General features: G+C 47.7%; 1 protein-coding gene across 1 annotated transcript in view; it reads right to left on the reverse strand.

Annotated features, from left to right (window-relative positions):
• The window catches only part of LOC138143910 (zinc finger protein 420-like), a 25234-nt gene extending 7646 nt beyond the window's left edge, over window positions 1–17588 (reverse strand). Inside the window, exons 1-3 of the mRNA XM_069065192.1 lie at window positions 16109–17588; window positions 13498–13614; window positions 10380–11691 (exon numbers count right to left, since the gene is read on the reverse strand). Of these exons, the coding sequence (XP_068921293.1) occupies window positions 10380–11691; window positions 13498–13579 (1394 nt within the window). The 5' untranslated portion in view covers window positions 13580–13614; window positions 16109–17588. The remainder of the gene's footprint in view (window positions 1–10379; window positions 11692–13497; window positions 13615–16108) is intronic.
• Between the last annotated feature and the right edge of the window lie 1752 nt (window positions 17589–19340).

A 19340-nucleotide genomic window follows, 5' to 3' on the forward strand; every position in this document is an offset into this window, starting at 1 on the left:
GCGCGTGCACGCACACACACACGCAGACACACATCCATACACACTCACACATACTCATACACACACACTAACATATACACACACACACACACAAACACACTCACACGGCAGTTATTGAGGCAATTTTTCCAAAGCCCAGTGTAAGAATTTATGTTCATCCTTGCTGAATTTTCAGTCTTGGATGCCTCCTGGCACTCTGGAACTCCACTACACTGAAGGTGCCAATCTGCGCTGGAAGAGGAAATTTTATTCTTACCAGGAGTTTTCTATACCAATATAATCACAGGTTCAAACAAAAAAAAAATTCATCTTATCGGTCAGCCAAGCCTGTGGCCCATCAAAATAATCTTGGATCCACAGTGTTTGTCATTCCTCCCACTTTTGTATCATACACATGGACCAGGCTTAATTCAAGTCACCAATAAAAATGCGTGTGCTCTCACTGGAGAATTTCCTCCAAGTACATGAAGTATGACCATTCTATCTGCTAGCCCACATTTCTCCATTCTGTCTACACAAATAGCATGAGAACCTTTGCCTCCAATAGAAACAAAGTGAACCCTCCTGATCAGTCCTGCAACCTTGTGATAAGATGAGGCTGGGCTGCTATGATCCATTCTTCATGAACATACGTTAGTGGTGTTCTTTCCTGCTGTATCTGGAGGGTAAAGATCACAGTTCACCGAGAGGGTGTCAGGAACTGAACTCTAAGAAATGGGCCTGGGGGGTCTGGTTTGCTTTCCTTTGTCCTTCTCAGTTTCAGGTGCAGGTGACGATCCCTATCAGACCCAGGAGTTCAATCTATGGTGACCTTGGAGCCAGGATTCCAGGTGGGATGTTGTAACTGGCCAACCTTGCTGGGGAACCCAGAGCAGCCTGAAGGGAGTTTGGGATTTGGAACAGACACTGTGCTCATTTATGAACCCCAGAGACTAAAGTGGTGCAAAGAGGGAGGAGAATCATGGTTTCCTTCTCTGGGGTTGGGGGAGGAAGTTTCTATACTTGTGATTATACCTTTTGCATTAAACATTTCTGTGCAAACCCTGAAGTCACACTGGCTCTTTTTTGAGATGATCACTTACAATCCATTTCATCTATTTTAGAATTTAGAAGTTTTCCAGGAATCAATGTCAAGATAATTGGGCTCTAGTTTGAAGATCCAATTTTCTTCCCTTTGGAAAAATAACCGATTTGCCATTTTCCAGGAGAAGGAATCTTTCCTGTTCTCCAAGATCTTGCAGAGGTTATTTGCTTATGGGTCAGCAATCATATGTGCTGGTTCTTCCTTTCATTGTCCTTTTCTCCTGAGATAACTACAAAAACAGACTCAATCCTATTAACTTATGCTTTGCCACTGGACTTTGATGACTCTGGAAGACACAGTGAGGCTGATGACCTTGTACCTCACTTAAATCCAATTGTCTCAAAAGTCAAGACACCTTCCTGATGCCACTGGTCCTCTTCAAGAACGAAGGACAAAAAGCAAGTCTATTTACTAGCTCATTCTGAGCATTACTCAACAGTTCATCATTCATATATGTTCAGCTGTGGACTAGAAATGCAAATTCTGTTCCCAGATACCATCTTTTCAACCAACTGTTTGTAGTGGCAACCACACCGGCATCCCCAGGAGGCTGCTGGCACAGGCTCTTAGATCTGCTTTACTAGGAAAGCTAGCTATTTAAGGGCTCAACAATCTTTTTTTTTTTTGCCTTTTGGAGTGGGGAGGGCAGAGCAATTGGGGTTAAGTGACTTGCCCAAGGTCACATGGCTAGTAAGTGTTAAGTGTCTGAGGTCGGATTTGAACTCAGGTCCTCCTGACTCCAGGGCCGGTGCTCTATTCACTGCACCACCTAGCTGCCCCTACCTTATACTTCTGAAGAACTTATCTTCAATAAGCATAGTGATTAAAAAAACAAAAATATCACCTGCATCCCTAAAGTCTTCAGTTTCTTGCCCAAGATTTCATAATCCTCAGCAATGTTTTCTAAATTTCTTATGGCAGCATCTTTTGCACACATGCAAATTACCAGAAATGGGTGGCAGACAGCTGGTTTGACAAGTATTGCTACGGTCTTGGTCTTATCCTTGATCCCTGGGAAGAAAGCTGACCTCTATAAGTTAAGAAAACATATAACTACCTGAATAACTGCCCATCACTGCCCTACAGGTCCCTTTTTCCTCTGACCCTTACTGGAGGATCTCTTACCTGATGGCACCTGTGGATCCATATTCCTCGGGGAAGAATCTAGTGGGCTCTGATTAAGGTCTAAGATACACGGTTCCATCCTTAAATAGCACTAATTCTTAAAATAACAGGTTTCTGTTGCTCCAATGATAATACCACTGTAGGAGACCCAGAATGATGGGTCAAATTAGCGCAATGCAAAGGCACAGGAAGAGGGTGGGGTAGTAAGCCTAAAAATGCTTCTGAGGGAACAGAAAACAAGGGAATCTCAGAAAGGACTGGCCTATTGTGGCTAGCTTTGAAAGCACAGATATCAGCACTACTACTTCCATCCCCATTCCTGTGTTCTTCTTTGGGAAAAGACAAGAACATGGAAAAGAAGTGGTAGTAAGGGAGGAGAAAGGAGCTGTACTATGAGCCGGGCCCTGGCCAGCCCCACCCAGAGACTCTTCAACAGTGGTCACATTAGCTGCTCTGAAATGACCAGTGTTCCACCTGGGGTCCCTGCAACCTACAGGCTTAAGTGCCTTTGTCCTGTGTTAATTACTTCTTTGGGGACTGGTTCTTCCTATATCGCCCAGGCCTGAAGCGAAATGCTCACTCTTAGGCCTCTCCCCATGGATGATTGGCACAACTTTAACCTTCTTCGTTCCTGAGCATTTAATCTGACCCTTCCTTAGGCAAGCTGGCTCCTCCTGACCTCCCCATCTCAGGCCCTCATCATATATGGGGCCTGGGTTTAGGGAGGTGGCCATAAGGAGTCCATCCCATCAGTGGCAGCCAGTAGCCACTGTGGTTCCGAACTCCTGAGTTCAAGCCACATACCAGCAGCAGGGACTATAGGTATGTGCCACCAAAAAACAACTAACCCTTCTTGGGCACTCTCTAGGCTTTCGGACAGAAAAAAAGGTGGCTGGCTAGGGGCCTAGGGGAATCTTGGAGATGGTCTAGAAGCAAGCTCTGTCTAGGTGTGTCCTTATCACATTCTGCTTATCTATGCACACTGTAGCCTTCATCATCTGCAGGTGGGGGAGGGGGGCTCTACTTTTTGTTTCATCTCTGTATCCCCATTGTCAAATGCAGATTTTTGCACATAGTAGAAGCTCAGCAATTGGCTCTAACCCTCTTGCTTTATAGAAAAAGAAGCTGTGGGCAACGCCTGAATTAGACTGCAGGATGTGGACCAGAACCTGGGTTTTCTGGCTACTCTCTGGCTACTACAAACCCAGTGCCCTTTCCTCTGCTCCAGTGTGAAAACCTCAGGCATTTACAGAGAGCACCTCAGGTCCTAGAGAATGATTGGTGTGCACTGGAATCACAGAACACTTAAGCTGCAAGAGGGAACTGAGACCAAATGAAGCAAAGGGACTTCCCAAAGATCACACAGTGGATTAGAACCCACAGAGTTGCCCCTGAGTTTCCTAAGCTCCTGATGGGGAACTCATCTGTTTTACAGAAAGTGGGGATTTGGAGCCACCCCCCAAACTCCTTCATCTCACACACCATCTCTCCATACTAAGACTGCCCAAGTGGTACCTGCAACAAACATGGTCTAGAAACAAGTCCACTGCAAAAGGCAAAAAGCTCAAGGAACCAAGTAAGCGCCTCAGCAAAACCTAAAGGAAAAGAACCCCGGGCCGGGGTCACAAGGCCTATTTCTGACAGTGGCATTCATATGCTGTGTAGCCTTGGAGAAATCCCCTCCCCAGCTGGGGCCAGTGCTGGAGCAGACTCATCTTCTCTTAAATCCTGGCCTTCCCCCCACCATTACCTGCCATTGGCCCTGTCTGTGGTTGCATGACATGGTGAGCTTTTCTTTGTAGCCCAGAAATTAGCAATGACTGCCCCTTGAGGTAGGTGGCAAAGGTCTTATCCTAGGGAGCCCAGAGAATATGATTTCCTCATGGTCTTTCACACACAGCTGGGCTTAGAGTCTGCCTACAAACCCAAGTAGGCACATCTTTCTTTCATTCCCCTTCATCCTTGCTGACTCTCCAGTGACTCCAGGTGAAGCCAAATTACCATATACACCAACTATAATACAAACCAAAGCTGAATGCTGCTTCACCATGGGGTACAGGTGTCCCTGAAATCTCAAAAGGCTCTGTCCAGAGACCCTGATCTCTGGAGCCCCAACATCAAGTATAGGCCCAAACATGACTGTCACTGGAGAACCAGTCTAACTACATGTGGGAAGGTTCATCATCAGAAAGCTAACACGTGCAATCATCAACTAAGCTACATAGCAAGACGTAGAAGTAAATGCACAATCAGAGGGGTGAACAGACAAAGGAGAACAGAAGGGGCATCAAGGAGGGCAGGCACTGAAAAAAAGTCAGTATTTGACTGGGAAGGTAAGACTTCTGTTCAGTCATTTTTCAGTTGTGTCTGACTCTCCGTGACCCCATTTGGACTTTTGTCAGCAAAGATACTGGCATGGTTTGTCATTTCCTTCTACAGTCATTTCACAGATGAGAGAACTGGGGAGAGTGAAGTGACTTGTGTGACAGGGTCACACAGCTAGGAAGTGACTAAGGCTGCATTTGAACTCAGGTCTTCCTGACTCCATATCTGGTACTCTGTGCATTGTGCCACTTAGCTGTAAGGTTAAAAAGGTGTATGGGGGGGACGGAACAGACAAATACACTGTGTAATCTCAAGCAAGTCCTTTCCCTCACTGGCCTATCTGTGGTTCTACCATGAGCACCATTGGTTCAATGTCCTGGGCAAATCATTTCTCTGGGTCTGTTTCTTCCTCTGTGCGATGAAAGCTTTGGATGGAATCACTAAGTAACTGGACAAATCCCTTCTTCTCAAGCTTCAGTTTCCTCCCACCACAATGAGGAGGGCAGCCTTGATGAATCTGAGCAGTGCCAATGCCAAGGGACTTGGAAGTCCTTCCTCTCTAGGGGTCTCTGAACTCCTTCTGGTCCCCAAGCTTTCCTAAGTGGGAAACCTTTGCTGCTCACTCCTCAAGACCCAAATGCAAGCTGTTCTCCTGATATGATGCTCAGCCAGAAATGGGACTACATGGGCTCTGACATTCCTTCCGCCACTACCATTTGCCAGGTGCAAGGTGTCTTCTATAAAGGGAAGGGGCTGGACTTGCCTGGACAGTAATTCTCTAAGCTCCAACCTCCTTCTAAGATTCATAGATTTAAAGCTAGAAAAGACTTGAGGTCATGTAGTCCAACTCCCTCATTTTACCAAGCAAATGAGGCACATAGGGTAATGCTAAGAGCCTTGTCCAATTTATACCCAGGTCCTAGCACTTGAATCCTACACTCTTTCCATTACCTTAAGCTAATAAGGGGAAACTGGGTTCCAATCTTGCCTCTGGCCCTGGCTTGCCATGAAACTCTGGGCTTGTTTCCTTCTGTGAATTGAATCATGGGGGGGACTACAGCAATCGATCAACAGGCATTTTGGAACATATCAAGTATTATGCTAGAGTCACTCTATTCAAAGAATGCAAAGGCCCAACAAGTTCCTAACTGCAAGGCACTGACATTTGATACATAGATATGGAAATAGAAAACTTATACAGTTATTCTGGGCTGTGGGTGGGAGAAGACCCATCAGAAAAAGCCTCAGCTTAGGAGTGGCTGAGTGTTGGAGCAGAGGTGAGGAAGAATGACAGCATTTTCCGGGGTCTGGTGGGGCTGGCAGGGTGACGGGAGGCTGTTTGGCTGGAAGATCAGGTATGTGTAAGGCATAAGACTGGAAAGGCAGGAGGTAGCAGGTGATGAGGGGCTTTGAATGCTGGCAAGTCACTGGAATTTATTGGGGATGGGGGTGGGGTGACAGACACTCTGACCTGCACTTTAGAAAAATCCTTTTGGTGATTAAAGGATGGACTGGACTGGGGAGAGACTTGGGGGAGGGAACGCCTCCCCGCCCCCGCCCTCTGCCGCGCCCTCTCCCCCCGCTCAGTTACTGCAGCAGTCCAGATGTGAGATGGGGGCCTGGGCAGAGGGGGAGATGCTGCTGCAATGAGGCGGGGCGCAGCGGCAGGCAATGGTACGGGTGTAAGGAAGGATGCGAGGGCGGGTGCCTTCCCTCGAACCCCCGCCCCGACTCGGACCACTGCTATTCCCCAATTCCGTCCCCGGCCCCCCTGCCAGGGCAGAGCTCTACCAGCCCAATTTCTGGGCCCGTCGATTCCGGCGCCTGCGCGTACGTGCGCGCACGCGCACTAGCACAGACGGGGGGAGGGGAGGGGCCTAGAGGTGGGGCCGGGGCGGAGGAAGCCGGCCCGCGACCCAGGACCAGGAGAGGGGCCCAAGCGGCCAAGCGATCCGCGCGCCCGAGCCCCAGCCCCGCACGACCCCCAAGCCCTGTCGCCCCCCCCCCCCCCCCCCCCCCCGCTGGTTCCGGGAAGGAAGGTGGGAAATGAGAGCGGGATCCAAAGCCAAGTAGCATCAATACCATTTATTAAAATAAGAGCTTACACTTGTACGATAGTTTAAGGCATCAAGGTGCTTAATCGGCCGCTTTCTCATTGGAGTCTCGTAACAAACCTGAGGTAGGCACTACAGGCATCATCCCCATTTGCGAGTGTCTGAGGCTCCGAGATGAAGCCACTCGTCCATCCAGAGACCATTCAATAACAATAACAATAATAATAATAGAATATAATAATAATCATAATAATAATAGAATAACAGCTAACGTTATATAAAGCACTTTACGTACATTATCGCACTCAATCCTCATGACTATTATCCCCATTTTACAGATGAGGAAACTAAGGCTGAGGTTAAGTGACTTGCTCAGGGTCACACTGCTAGTAAGTGTCTAAGGCTAGATTCAAACTTGGGTCTTCCTGGGGCCAAGGTCAGCACTCCAGCTACCCAACTGCCAACAGACACCTACTAAGTGTTTGCTATTTGCACAGCACTGTTAGTCACTGAGGATCCAAGAAGAAAGGCAGGCAAAGGCCTCTGCTCCCAAGAAGGGAAAAAATAGGCAAGAGGTTAAAGTCAGGATTCAAACCCAAGTCTCCCAACTCCCCAAGTATTATTTTTGTAATTTTTTTTTTCAATTAGCAAAAATGTTTTCTATCCCTCTCCCCCATTAAAAAAGAAAAACCCCTTGTAACAAATATGCATAGTCAAGCAAAACCAATTCTTATTGGCCATGTCCAGAAACTCCATGGCTCATTCTGCAGTGTCCAGTCTGTCACACAGCTGTCTGGTGTGCCCCCCGCATGTTCCTGTTCCCCAACTCCCCTAAGTCTGCCACTCTAGGAGGAGGGGGGGATGGACAGGTTCCTCCTCCCTCCCAGAGTGGCTATAAACATTTCAATAGGCCATTCCAGGTGGTGATTTGGAGCTGGAAGGCCTGGGTGGGAAGCCAGACTCTGGCTAAGCCATCTCTCAGAATCGAAAGGGACAGGACTTGGTGTTCCCTCAAGTCCTTTCCAGCTCTTACCAGGTTCTAGATCTCCACATTCACTGTGTGACTTTGGACAAGTGCTATTTCTGTGCTAGATCAAAGTTCCTGCCTCTAAAATAAGGGGGTCAGCCTAGATGATCCCTAGGCTTTTTTCCAGCTCTAGAATCCATAGGCCTGTTATTTGCAGATCCCAAGGAGGGCCACAAAGATGAAGAGTCACATGTGCGGAGCCATTTTGAGTTTCTCAAGTCCAACTCTGGTGCTATCTTCCCTAGAAAGCAATGGCTCCTATCCCCCCGGGACATCTGTCACAGTGCCCTTCATGGGACTTGGATTCAAGACCTTGGAGCAACTGGCAGCTCTGCTAGCGACACTGAAAAGAGAAAGCCGAGATGCCCACAAGCAGGGTGGGCACTCGGAGGCTCAGACTTCAAGGTCATCTAGTCGAACTAAGTGAGGTAATGGAGGCCTGGGGCGACAGTATGAGCAGCTTCCGCGCCCCCCCCCCTCCAGCGCCCCCACCTGGAGGGGAGGCTGAAGAGGAAAGTTAAGATTGCACTTGACCCTAAGGTCCCCTCCAATCAGACATTTGGGGACAAGTGGCAGGTAAACGGAGGTAAAAAGACTGGCACCGTCTCCACCACATAGTTCCGGTGCTCAAACAACGTGCTCTCTGCTGCACTTTGGCGATGCTGTGGGACCACAATCAACTTTCGGTGTATCTTGTCTCGCCTCCTGCTCCACCAGAAAGGGTGTCTTTTGACCCCTCCCTACTGAAGCAGCATCTCATTCTCCAAACCCTCTCAACAAAGGACCTCACCTCATACTTCACTGAAAAGACTGAGGTCATTTGCTACCTCCTAGTTCGTGTCTGTCCCCACTTCAAACCATCCTTCATTTAGCTGCCAAGAGTACTCTCCCCTGCTCAATAAACTCCAGTGTCTCCCTATTACCTTCAGGATCAAACACAAAATCTTGTTTAATATTAAAGCCCTTCACAAGCAGGCCACTTTCTGCCTTTCTAATAATCTCACATTGTACTACCTTCCACACACTGGCCAATCTAGCTGCTCCTCACACATAATGCTCTTCACTGGCCAGAGCCCAGGCATGGAATACTCTCCCTCCTCCTTTCTAATTCCCCCCCTCTGGATTCTCTAGGAGATCACCTGAGAAACTGAGGCTCCCACGATAACAATCACTTCAAAGTGTTCTGTCTCAGAGCCCAGTGCCCTTTCCAGTCCAAAAACCTTTTCCATCAGCCGCTCTACCTGGCTTTGACTCCCATTGACATCACATTCCCTGGTACCCTTCATGCCAGGTACTCCTCCCGTGGCGGCAGCTTCCCCTTGTATACTGTCTTCCCCCATCAACTGTAAGCTCCTTAAGGGCAAAGACTCTTTTTCTTATTTGTAGCCCCAGCACTTAGCACAGTGTCCGGCACATAGTAGGTGCTTAATAAATGTTTACTATTAGCAAACATATTCTATTAGAAAGCAATGGGCATCCCTCAAACTTGGCATATCCAAAATGAAACACTATCTCCCCGCTCCCCCCTTCTCCATTTCCTGATTTCCCTACAAATTCTGTCTAGGGTACCAAGTCTTTTATTCACCCTAGTTCACAACCTGTCCTCTCCCTCACTCAATCAGTTCCCAGTCCTACTGATTGTGCTTACACAGTAGTTCTCACAACTGGCCACCTCATCTACTCCCATGGGCACCCCTGGTGCAGACCCTCATCCCCCTCACGCCAGGACAATGACAATATACAATTTCCCGGGGGAGGGGGGTGGGGTGTCCTTCCTGCCTCTGGTTCATCTTCCACTCAGCTGCCAACTGATCTTCATAAAGTGCAGGTATGACCATGTGACAACCCCCCTCCCCCCACCCCACCTGCCTTGCACAAGGAGCTTCAGTGGTTCCATATTTGCCAAACACAACTGGCATTTCAAGCCTTCCAGCATCATGGGCCAGTGGGAAGTGTCTTGGATTTGGAGTCCAGGGTTTGAATCCCAGCCCTCCTAATGATCAATAGAGAGAGTTCTCTTCTCTAGCAGTTGAAGGCTTACAAACAACTTTCCTCACAGCAACCCACAGGAGGTAACTGGTTCAAGTACTAATGCCCCCATCTTATAGAAAAGGAAACTGAGGCTCAGGAAGGGGAGGGGATTTGCCCACGCATGATCACAAAGGTGAGTGTGAAAGCCAGGGTTCCCAGGCACCCCAGGTTGGCAGACATATCTAGGGCTGTTTCCACCAGACCACATTGCCTCTCATATTGGGATTTTACCTTCCCTTTTGTCCAGTAATAAAATCTTTGGCAGTGCTGCCACAGAGGGTTTCCCCCAATTCATCACTTTTTTGTATTAGCTTATTCTTATGGGGCCACTGTGCTCAGTAGGAACACCAGTGGGCCTCATTACTAGAGTCCTCTAGATTCTAAAGGGCTTTCCTCACAACAACCCTGTGAGGTAGGTAACAAGGGTTATTCTCCCCATCTCAATGGAGAAAACAGGCTCAAAGGAGGTGCTGCAACTTCTAACTCCAAGTTCAGCACTCGTCCTGCTATGCTATCCTGGCTGCCAAGTCACTGAGCCAGCAGTGGGTCAGAATGCAGAAGATGGAAATGTGGAGGATAGGCTGCAGAGAAGACAAGAGATCTCATCAATGACGTAGATCAAGAGAACCCAAGTGAGGCCCACGAAGGTCTGGTGACTTGCCAACATCACTCATCTTTCTCTACATCCTAGCCAAGTCTTTCCCATACTCTTTATACCCTTGAATGCATCATCTGATGCTGAATAAGGTTTGAGCTCCTGCTGAAGGCTTTGCCACATTCGCTACATTCATAGGGTTTCTCTCCACTGTGAATTCTCTGATGCTGAATGAGGTTTGAGCTCCGACTAAAATTCTTCCCACACTCATTACATTCATAAAGTTTCTCCCCACTATGAGTCCTCCTGTGTTGAATAAGGCATGAGCTCTGACTGAAGGTTTTCTCGCACTCGTTACATTCATAGCGTCTCTCTCCACTATGAATTCTCTGATGTCGAATGAGATCGGACCTCACTCTGAAGACTTTCCCACACACATTGCATTCATAGGGCTTCTCACCACTATGGATTCTCTGATGATTAATAAAAGTGGCTATTTGTCTGAAGGCTTTGCCACACTCACTGCACTGGTAGGGCTTCACTCCAGTATGAATTCTTTGATGCTGAGTAAGGTGAGAGTTCTGACTGAAAGTCTTTCCACATTCGTTACATTCATAGGGCTTCACTCCAGTGTGAATTCTCTGGTGTTCGATGAGTTTTGAACTCCCCCGGCACGCTTTGCCACACTCATTACACTCGTAAGGCTTCTCTCCACTGTGAATCCTCTTATGCTCAATAAGGATGGAATTCCGGCTGAAGGCTTTGCCACACTCATGACATTCGTAGGGTCTCTCTCCGCTGTGAATCATCTGATGGCGGAGAAGTGCAGAACTCGCCATGAAGGCTTTGCCACACTCATTACATTCATAGGGTTTCTCTCCACTGTGAATTGTCTGATGGTGAATGAGGGTTGTGCTTCGGCTGAAGGCTTTGCCACACTCATTGCACTTATAAGGCTTCTCTCCACTATGAATTTTCTGATGCTGAATAAGGTTGGAGCTCCTCCTGAAGGCCTTGCCACACTGATTACACTTATGAGGCTTGTCTCCACTGTGGGCTTTGGATTTACTTATGTATTCTGAACTCAGCCTGCAGCCATGCTCATGCAAATCACATTTCTGGGCTCTTTCTTCTGGAGGATCTGTCTCATGTGGCACGGGATTTGAGCTTTTACCACCACATTCATTTTCTATGGGGGGCACACTGGTGCAGGTGGTCCCATTACCAAAATCTCCCTCTTCTTTACCTGAGCCTTCCAGTCTTTTCCCTTCTGGCTTTTCCTGTTGTACCTCTAACCTGCCCCCCAATCCAAAAGTTTCTCCAGCTTTGGAGTCCTGGGAAATGGGCTTGTAAAAGCCTTGTAAACCTACCAATAATATCCCTTGTGATTCTACTTTGGAAACTTCCTCTGTTGAGACAGACTCTCTGTTTTCAGTTTCATTCTTAGAATCTGAAATGATAAATAGAGAAACACAAATCTACACTGTGTGAAAGGGGCCCACTGATTAGAAAGTTCAGGAGCAGTATCACAGAAATTCAACGAAGGCCAATTGGATCACAAGCTGGGCAGGACACAGGCCATCGCTGACAGCAGCCGGCTCTGGCTCACTGCTAGACAATGGTGCTGGGCCTTCCCTTCCCTTCTATCCCCTAAAGCAGTAGAAGTAGAACAACAGCTATCAGGAGGGTTACAGGCCATAATGAGTTAGTTAAGAACGCTAAAAAACTCTTTCCTGTTATGTCCCGAGAAATGGGTACCTGACACAAGGGGAAGGGGCCGTATCTGGAGCACTGTGTTAATTTCTGGCCAGGCCACCACATGTCAAATGGGTCATCTGACATACAGGAATGAATGTTTATTTATGGGAGGGCAACCCTGATGATGGGTCCCAGCAAATCATTCGAAGAAACTGGGGTTGGTTAGCCCTCTCTGAAGGCCCAGTATGCTGAAGTACTCTGGGAGTAATGGAGGAGCTGGTCTCAGCAGGATTGTGATAGCCTTGGTATCTCTGTACCTGTCCTGAAAAATTCTCAGACTTGTATTAAAACAACTTTCTATATATGCTCAAGGCAGCTACTAATTTCTTCTAACTCACAAAGGGCTCAGAGTAGAAGAGGTAGGGGACAGAGTCAAAAATTCAAATTTTTCTTGTCTTTCCCCTTCTCTTCATTCCCACTATCACCATCCTAATTTTTTTTTTGCTTTTTGGAGGGCAACTGGGGTTAAGCGACTTGCCCAAGGTCATACAATTAGTTTTTGTATTAAATGTCTGAGGCTGGATTTGAACTCAGATCCTCCTGACTCCAGGGCTGGTGCTCTATTCACTGTGCCACCTAGCCACCCCTACTATCATCATCCTAGCTCGAAGCCAGTGACCATCACTTAGACTATCATAATAGACTCCTAGCAGGTTTCTGAGACTCCAGCCTCTTTGCCCTCTCCAATCATCCTACAATGAAGAGGTCTGATCATGTCAGTTCCCAGCAATCCCTGCAGAGCACAAAGTTTTAGCCCAGCATTGGAGGATCTTCAAGTTGGCTCTGATCTACCTTTCCAGGCTGATCTCACACTGAAATCTTTCACATAGTCCCTATTGGGGAGCCACCTCCTCTATTCTGCTGAAAGGGAACCCCTCCTTTGACTTTATCACACTCAACTTTGTATATCTTGTTAAATTGTGGACGTGTCCAAAAAATCCATTGAAATAGGACCTCTATGATTTTTCACTTTTGTATGACCTCCAGCCAGCCCCCAGGAGGTACCTACATGAATGTTCCCAAGAGCACTGCTTTAAAGAAGGCCCACCTGCACCAAGCTCTTGAAAATGAAAACAGGAAGCCTGAACCTTCAGAGGTGGATGAAAGGGGGCAGTAATCAGCACTGACACAAAGAAAGAGCAGGGAGGGCACAGAGCATAAAAGAACCCATCAAGAGAGGTAAACGACATCACTGGGACAAAGGTACAGGAGCAGCAGAAATAGAGACAAGAATGGAGAAGGTGAACAGTGGCAGGCAGTGAGCTGTTAGGGAAGGATGAGGAGAAGCAGAGAACACAAGGGCTAGGTTTAGAAAGTTCAGAATTACAGAGGAGACTACAAGGAAAAAGGAAAAGGAAGCTTTTTTCCTTCAATGCTCCTCCTAGTGAGGCTGACCAGCGGGTCACTGAGGAGCTGCATTCATATCAAAACTGTCCATTCACAACATCTCTACCCATCCTCCTCTAGGCTGCCACTGCCCACACCTGACCTCCCTCACCTGGGCAGGTGCTTCCCTTCTGGAAGTCTGGATCATCAACCTCCTCTGGCTCCACAATCTGCAGCTTTTCCTCTCCCTCCATCTGGAAGGTGGTGTCTGGCTCAGGAATTGGAAATCCTATTCAGGAGACAAAAAACAGCACAAGGAAATTTGGGATGAGCATTCTTTTGGGTAGACTTGTTCCAGAACTCAGGGACATCCCCTGGGAATGCCAGGAACATCTAGGTGACAGGAAGGGGATGCTCAAAGATCATACTGAATCCTATGCCATTCCTTTGCTCATTCTAGTCCTCCACTAATTCTTGTTCATTTTCTGAAGCCAACTCAAGCTCTGGTTGCCCAAAGAAGCCTTCTCTATTCTAGTCCCCACTGGGCTGAATGCCCATTGCAATTCGAATCAGTATCACAGCAAAGCAACAAGATTTACAAAAAGGAAATGCAGATTTGGCCTGCTAATCAATGCTGTCTCTCTGATCTTTGCATATCTGTATACTTCATGGGCCTGAACTGACTCCTTCTTTCACTTGTAGCTGCCATGCTCTCTCCTCCCAGGGCAAATTTGAGTAGGCATCAGATGTCTGAGGGTTTTTAAGGATATATAACAGATTTGCAATTCCCTGGGTTGACCTCTAGCCAACAGGTGGCTGTGTAGAGATGGGCAGAGTCCAGGCTTGGATAAAGTATCAGTTCTATCTTGGGTGGCAAAGTTTCAATCACAAGTTATATGTGTCTGTGTAACATGATCCATGCATGCATCCCAGTGGGAGTGTCAGCTGGTATGAGGCCAAAGCCCCGGCTACAGCAGGGATACAACCCCCTTTTTCTCCTCATATCCCGGAATACTAGCATTAGACAGAACTCACTCAAAATGGAGACAGACAGTTTTTCAATCAATAGTTCTATTGTGTTCGCTCCAGTGGAAGGAGAGATGGCATTCCACCACAAACTTCTAATCCCTCCTCCACCTGTCTCCTGGCCTAGCCTGCCTGCCTCGGAAGGAAAGAAACACCATTCCATCACCATTCCTCCACCCCATTTCCTGGCGTGGCCACTGAAGTAGAGAAATTTGATTCCTTTGATTCCCCACCCTGAGGTGGCCCCTACACCAGCACCTCCTCCTCCCCATCTGATCTTGATCTCCAATCTCTGAGGCCACACACAGTATTTGCAGTACCTGCCTCAGAAAGTTGTAGTGAAGGACTTTGTCAAACGTTCAAGATCCACTAGAGAAAGGTGAACAACTATTATTTTTTTGGTCCAAACTTTAAATTGGTTGTTTTTGAGACTGTGGTATGGAAAATCTTTCCACTGATTTTCATCAAGAATTGTAACTTAGTCTTAAGGACGTAGAAAGCAATGATTAACAGGCTCTGAGAAGCTAGCTGACAAAGACAAAGAACTAATATAGGCCAGAAGTAGGATGTGAACCCAGATCTCTGTGACTTTAAGCTTGGCCTTTTACCTTCTCATGTTGCTTCTCAATTCCTATTATTTTTAGTAAATGTTTCCTGAATGTATAACCAAGGAAAGGTTCAGGGTAATTCATAGATGGCAGCTCTAATGTAGATTTATTTAGGAGAAAATTAGGAACGGTCTTCTCCCTGGTTCTCTGATGGCTCGTCATGTAATGGAGGGGAGTCTGAGTTCTTCAAGGCTCTGCTAGTGGATGACAAGCTCCAGCAGAAGCTTTCAAAATGGAGAAGTTTCAAATCTGTAGCTAGTTATGGTTTCCTGACTCCTGTCTGAGCCCCAGCTGCACTGAATCTGGACAGGCTCACCACCACGGTGGTCAGAAGGGAATTCCGGTTTTGGCTTCAGCAACTCACAAAGGTCAAAAATGTCTTGTCAACAATGTTATAACAGCGATGGCTTGGATTCAGGGGTGAAGAACCTCAAGTACAGCCGTTTGACTGAATCCAAACTTCACTGAGCAAATCCTTTTATTAAGGGAATTCGTTCTGTAAAACTTGGACTCAGTCCAAGGGCTGCACTTGAGGTCCTAGAGAGCCTAGAGAGCCTGTGTGGCCACAAGTTCCCCACCCCTGGATTAGATGATCAATTAAGTCCCTTATAACTCTCAGATTCCGGGAATTAGGGCAGAAAGAAGCTGCTAAAAGACTCACCCCAAAGAATTTCCAGGTCCTTGAGTATGAAGGACAACAACGTTCTTAGTCTTTATTTATCATCAAGACACCTACTCCTATTGCACTCTCCCCAAACCTTCTCTGCCCATCTGTGGTGAGAAATGGCCTGACCACTAGCCTGGTCCCACAGCACAGCGATAGGCATCTTCCGACGATCACAACTTTCCTTTTCTTTTATAAAAGATCTATTATTTCATTGATGGAAGAGCTCCTGCAGAAGAATCCTGCCCACTGACACCCTCTCTGCAACTTTCCGGCCCTAAAGAGTTGCTGGGCATTGCCTCTCTACCCACTGTACCACACTGCCTTCTTGTTCACAACTATTCAGGACAGACGCAAAACCAAGCACTGCAAAAGCCTCGGCAGCGGTCCCCCAGTACACGCCCCGCGACTCCTGTCTAACACTGAAAGCCCTGCCCACCTTGCCACACGGAGTTCCCGTTAGTCCCCCCACCCACTCTACTTACATTCCAGCCAAACTGGCCTACCAGCTGTTCCTTGCACACATTCCACTTCCGACCTCGGCGCCTTTGCCCAGGCTGTCGCAGAGGCCTGGAATTCTCCACCTCTTGGGCGCGCCTCAAGGCTCAGCTCGAGTGCCGCCTCCTCCATGAGGGCGGCAGCCTTACCTATCCGTGCACAGGCACGGCGCCTCTGCCCCCCCAGGCCCTCGCGCGAGAAGGTGAGCCCCGTGAGGCCCGGGGCGGCTTCATTTCGGTCTGGCCATCTGCAGCGCCGCCGGGCCAAGGGCCCAGCCCACACTCTAGCCTACGTGTCCAAGGAGTGAGGGAAGAGGAGACGTGGGGCAGGGGCGGCCCGCAGGCTGGAGGGGCGGGGTTAGGAAGCGGAAGGGGCGGGGCCTAGAAGGTGGAAGGGACGGGGCCTCCGCCGGACCGCAGCCCCTGAACCTCTGGAGTCCTGGCGCTCCGCTCCGGCTGTGCCGAATTCGTTGTCCGCCCCCCACGCTCCCCGGGGCCCCAGATTCGCCGGAACCCGAACCCCGGGAGTCCCGCAAAGCCCCTTCCCGCGGAGAGGACCATCGAGACGGGCCGGCGCCGCAGGCTCCTCCTGACGGTGGGAGAGGCTTCCGGTGCTGCTCTAGGAAGCCTCGGAGGTCTGGCATCTCGGTGCTCCGCTGGAAGCTGCCATTGGCCTGAAGAGGAGTGGGGCGGACTCCTGGGCGAGCGGGATGATGAAGTTAAGATGTAGCTGGGACGCCCACATGGGAATATGGGAATTTATCTGCTTCAGTTGTCACAGGAGGTTGGGGTTTGGGTTTTTTTTTTTTTTTTCCAGCGGGAGTGAATAAACACTTAAGAATTGAACAGCTAAAGTTTAATAAGAGAATGTGGGAGGGGAGATGAGGGTGGACAGAATAAAAGCAGCACAGAGGACAGACGGACACTGTCAGTTTCCTGGGCACAAACCAAACTAAGGAAGGTCAGGAGAAGAGAAACCCCCAGATCAGTGCAGCAAGCTCCCGCTTCAGGCTCCTAGCGGCCTTCCCGCGCCACTTGGCTTTCTGTTGCATTGACTCGGGTCCCAGAAAGCTGGGTCCCTCCTGTCGTTAGGACCGTGACGAGCCCAATCCAGGGACCCGCCTCTCGTCAGCTAGCTTTATGGTCCTCAGAGCCATAAGCAGAGCTGTATCTGGGCAGAATCCTCTCCTCTCTGGGCGGAAATCGGCTCCGATTTCAGCTCAGTGCCTGTGAGTGCCAGATCTCAGACTCTAATGCAAAGCAGTCATCGTTCGAATGGTTTGGGATTGTTAAAAAAAAAAGAAGTCAATCAGTGCAGGAGACTACGTGCTGGTTGTCCTTCCTCCTGGAAGAGCACCCAAACAACGTGAAGATGTCCAGCGTGTCTGCCAGCGGCTGAGCAGACTCACAGGAGCTTGAAAGACTCCACCACAGGTCAGACACAGAGTGTGAGCATTCAGGAGACAGACGTGTCTGGATTGGCACACATCATGTTGCTTTTCTGCTCATCACTTTCTTGGATGTGGGCACACCATGCTGGACACTACTGTGCCAGTCTCCCAAGCAATTCTAAACATCTTCACAGACATCTCAGGAGTGGCCTTGTAACAATTCTGACTTCCATGTGAGCACTTGCTTTGTGGGACTTCTCCATAAACTAGTCTTTTAGGCAAATGTCCGTGGAAGGAAACGAACACAGTAGAATAGAAAACTATATTTGATGAATCTAAAGATCTTGGGTAGTACGGGAAGGACTCAGTATTTGACAGAAGTGGATGGGAAAACTAGCCAGTAATCTGATAGACACCAATATCTAACACTAAATTCCAAAAGGACACATGCCTTAGATATGAAAAATCATTCCTAAACAAATTAGAGGAGCAAGGAAGAAATTACTTTTCTAATCTACAGAGAGGGAAGAGTTCATGAATGAACTAGTGATAGAGAGGATCACACAAGACAAAAGGGACAATCTAGATTCTGTGAAATGTATACAAATATCTAATGCAATTAAACTTACAAGGGAAGTAGGTCACTGGGGGAAAATCTTTGTAGCAAGTTTGTCTGATAAAGGTGTATTTTTCAAGATATAGAAGCAACTGATTCAAATTTATAAGACTAAGAGCCATTCCTCAATAGATAAGTGATCAAAGCATATGAGCACACAGATTTCAAAGGAAAAAATCCAAACCATCAATAATCACATTTTTTCAAAAAGTTCTAATCACTAGTAATTAGAGAGGTGCAAATTAAAGAAACTTTGAGGTGCCACTTGTAATGGGAATGCAAATTTGGAAGATCTTCCCTGCCCCTAGGCTAAAGTGCACCTGAAGCCTGGGGTGGGAGGCTTGTTTTTCAGTAGATACTTCTTGATTGGCCAGTGAGTCAATAAGGTTGTTACATTCTCTGAGCCAGGAGAAGGCTATATAAGCCCTGATGTGTAGCTTTGTTTTGGGGACTCACTTTGAGAAGTGTTCTGTGATTTGATCTGAATTCTGGGAAGCCATTGTTGAGAGTCCCCCGGCTTTGAAAAAACCCAGATGTGGAAACCCAGATGTTGACTGGGTATGGATGTAATGGTTGGACAGTTTGAAATCTGTCTACTTGATCTGTCTCTGTCTTGATAATTCTGCCTGTATACTTTGAAGTTCGGTGTACTGACCTTTTTCTCCTGACCAAGGTAAACGATATATGTCTGACTGATTAAAGTAAGCTTGTTAACCCCTTTTGAGTTGCTTTCCTTTAACAACGCAGGTCTAAGAACCTGTATTGGCAGCAAACCCTGAGGACGCGCTTGGGGTGCTTGCTGCTACACACTACATACTCATCAGGCTGGCAAAGAAAAAAGAGGAAAATGACAAATGATGGAGGCATTGTGCCTGGCATATAGTGGGTGCTTAATAAATGTTTATCAGTGGATTGAAACAGGGATACTGATCCACTGTTGGTAGAGCTGTGAAATCAAAGAGAGAGGACAAGGATCTGTATGTACAAAAATATATGTAGCAGCTCTTTTTGTGGAGGTAGAAGAACTGGAAACTGGGGTGGCTAGGTGGCGCAATGACTAAAGCGTTGGACCCGAGTTCTAGTTCGTTTCTGGCCTCAGACACTTAACACTTAACACCCACACACACACACACACAAAAACTAGCTGTGTAACCTTGGGCAAGTTACTTAACCCCCCCCCCCAATTGCCATCAAAAAGTCAAAAAAAAAAAAG

This window comes from Petaurus breviceps, unplaced genomic scaffold, assembly GCF_028583685.1.
Source record: "Petaurus breviceps papuanus isolate PSGF00001 unplaced genomic scaffold, PetGlider_PUasm1.0 90681, whole genome shotgun sequence".
NCBI classification, from domain to species: domain Eukaryota; kingdom Metazoa; phylum Chordata; class Mammalia; order Diprotodontia; family Petauridae; genus Petaurus; species Petaurus breviceps.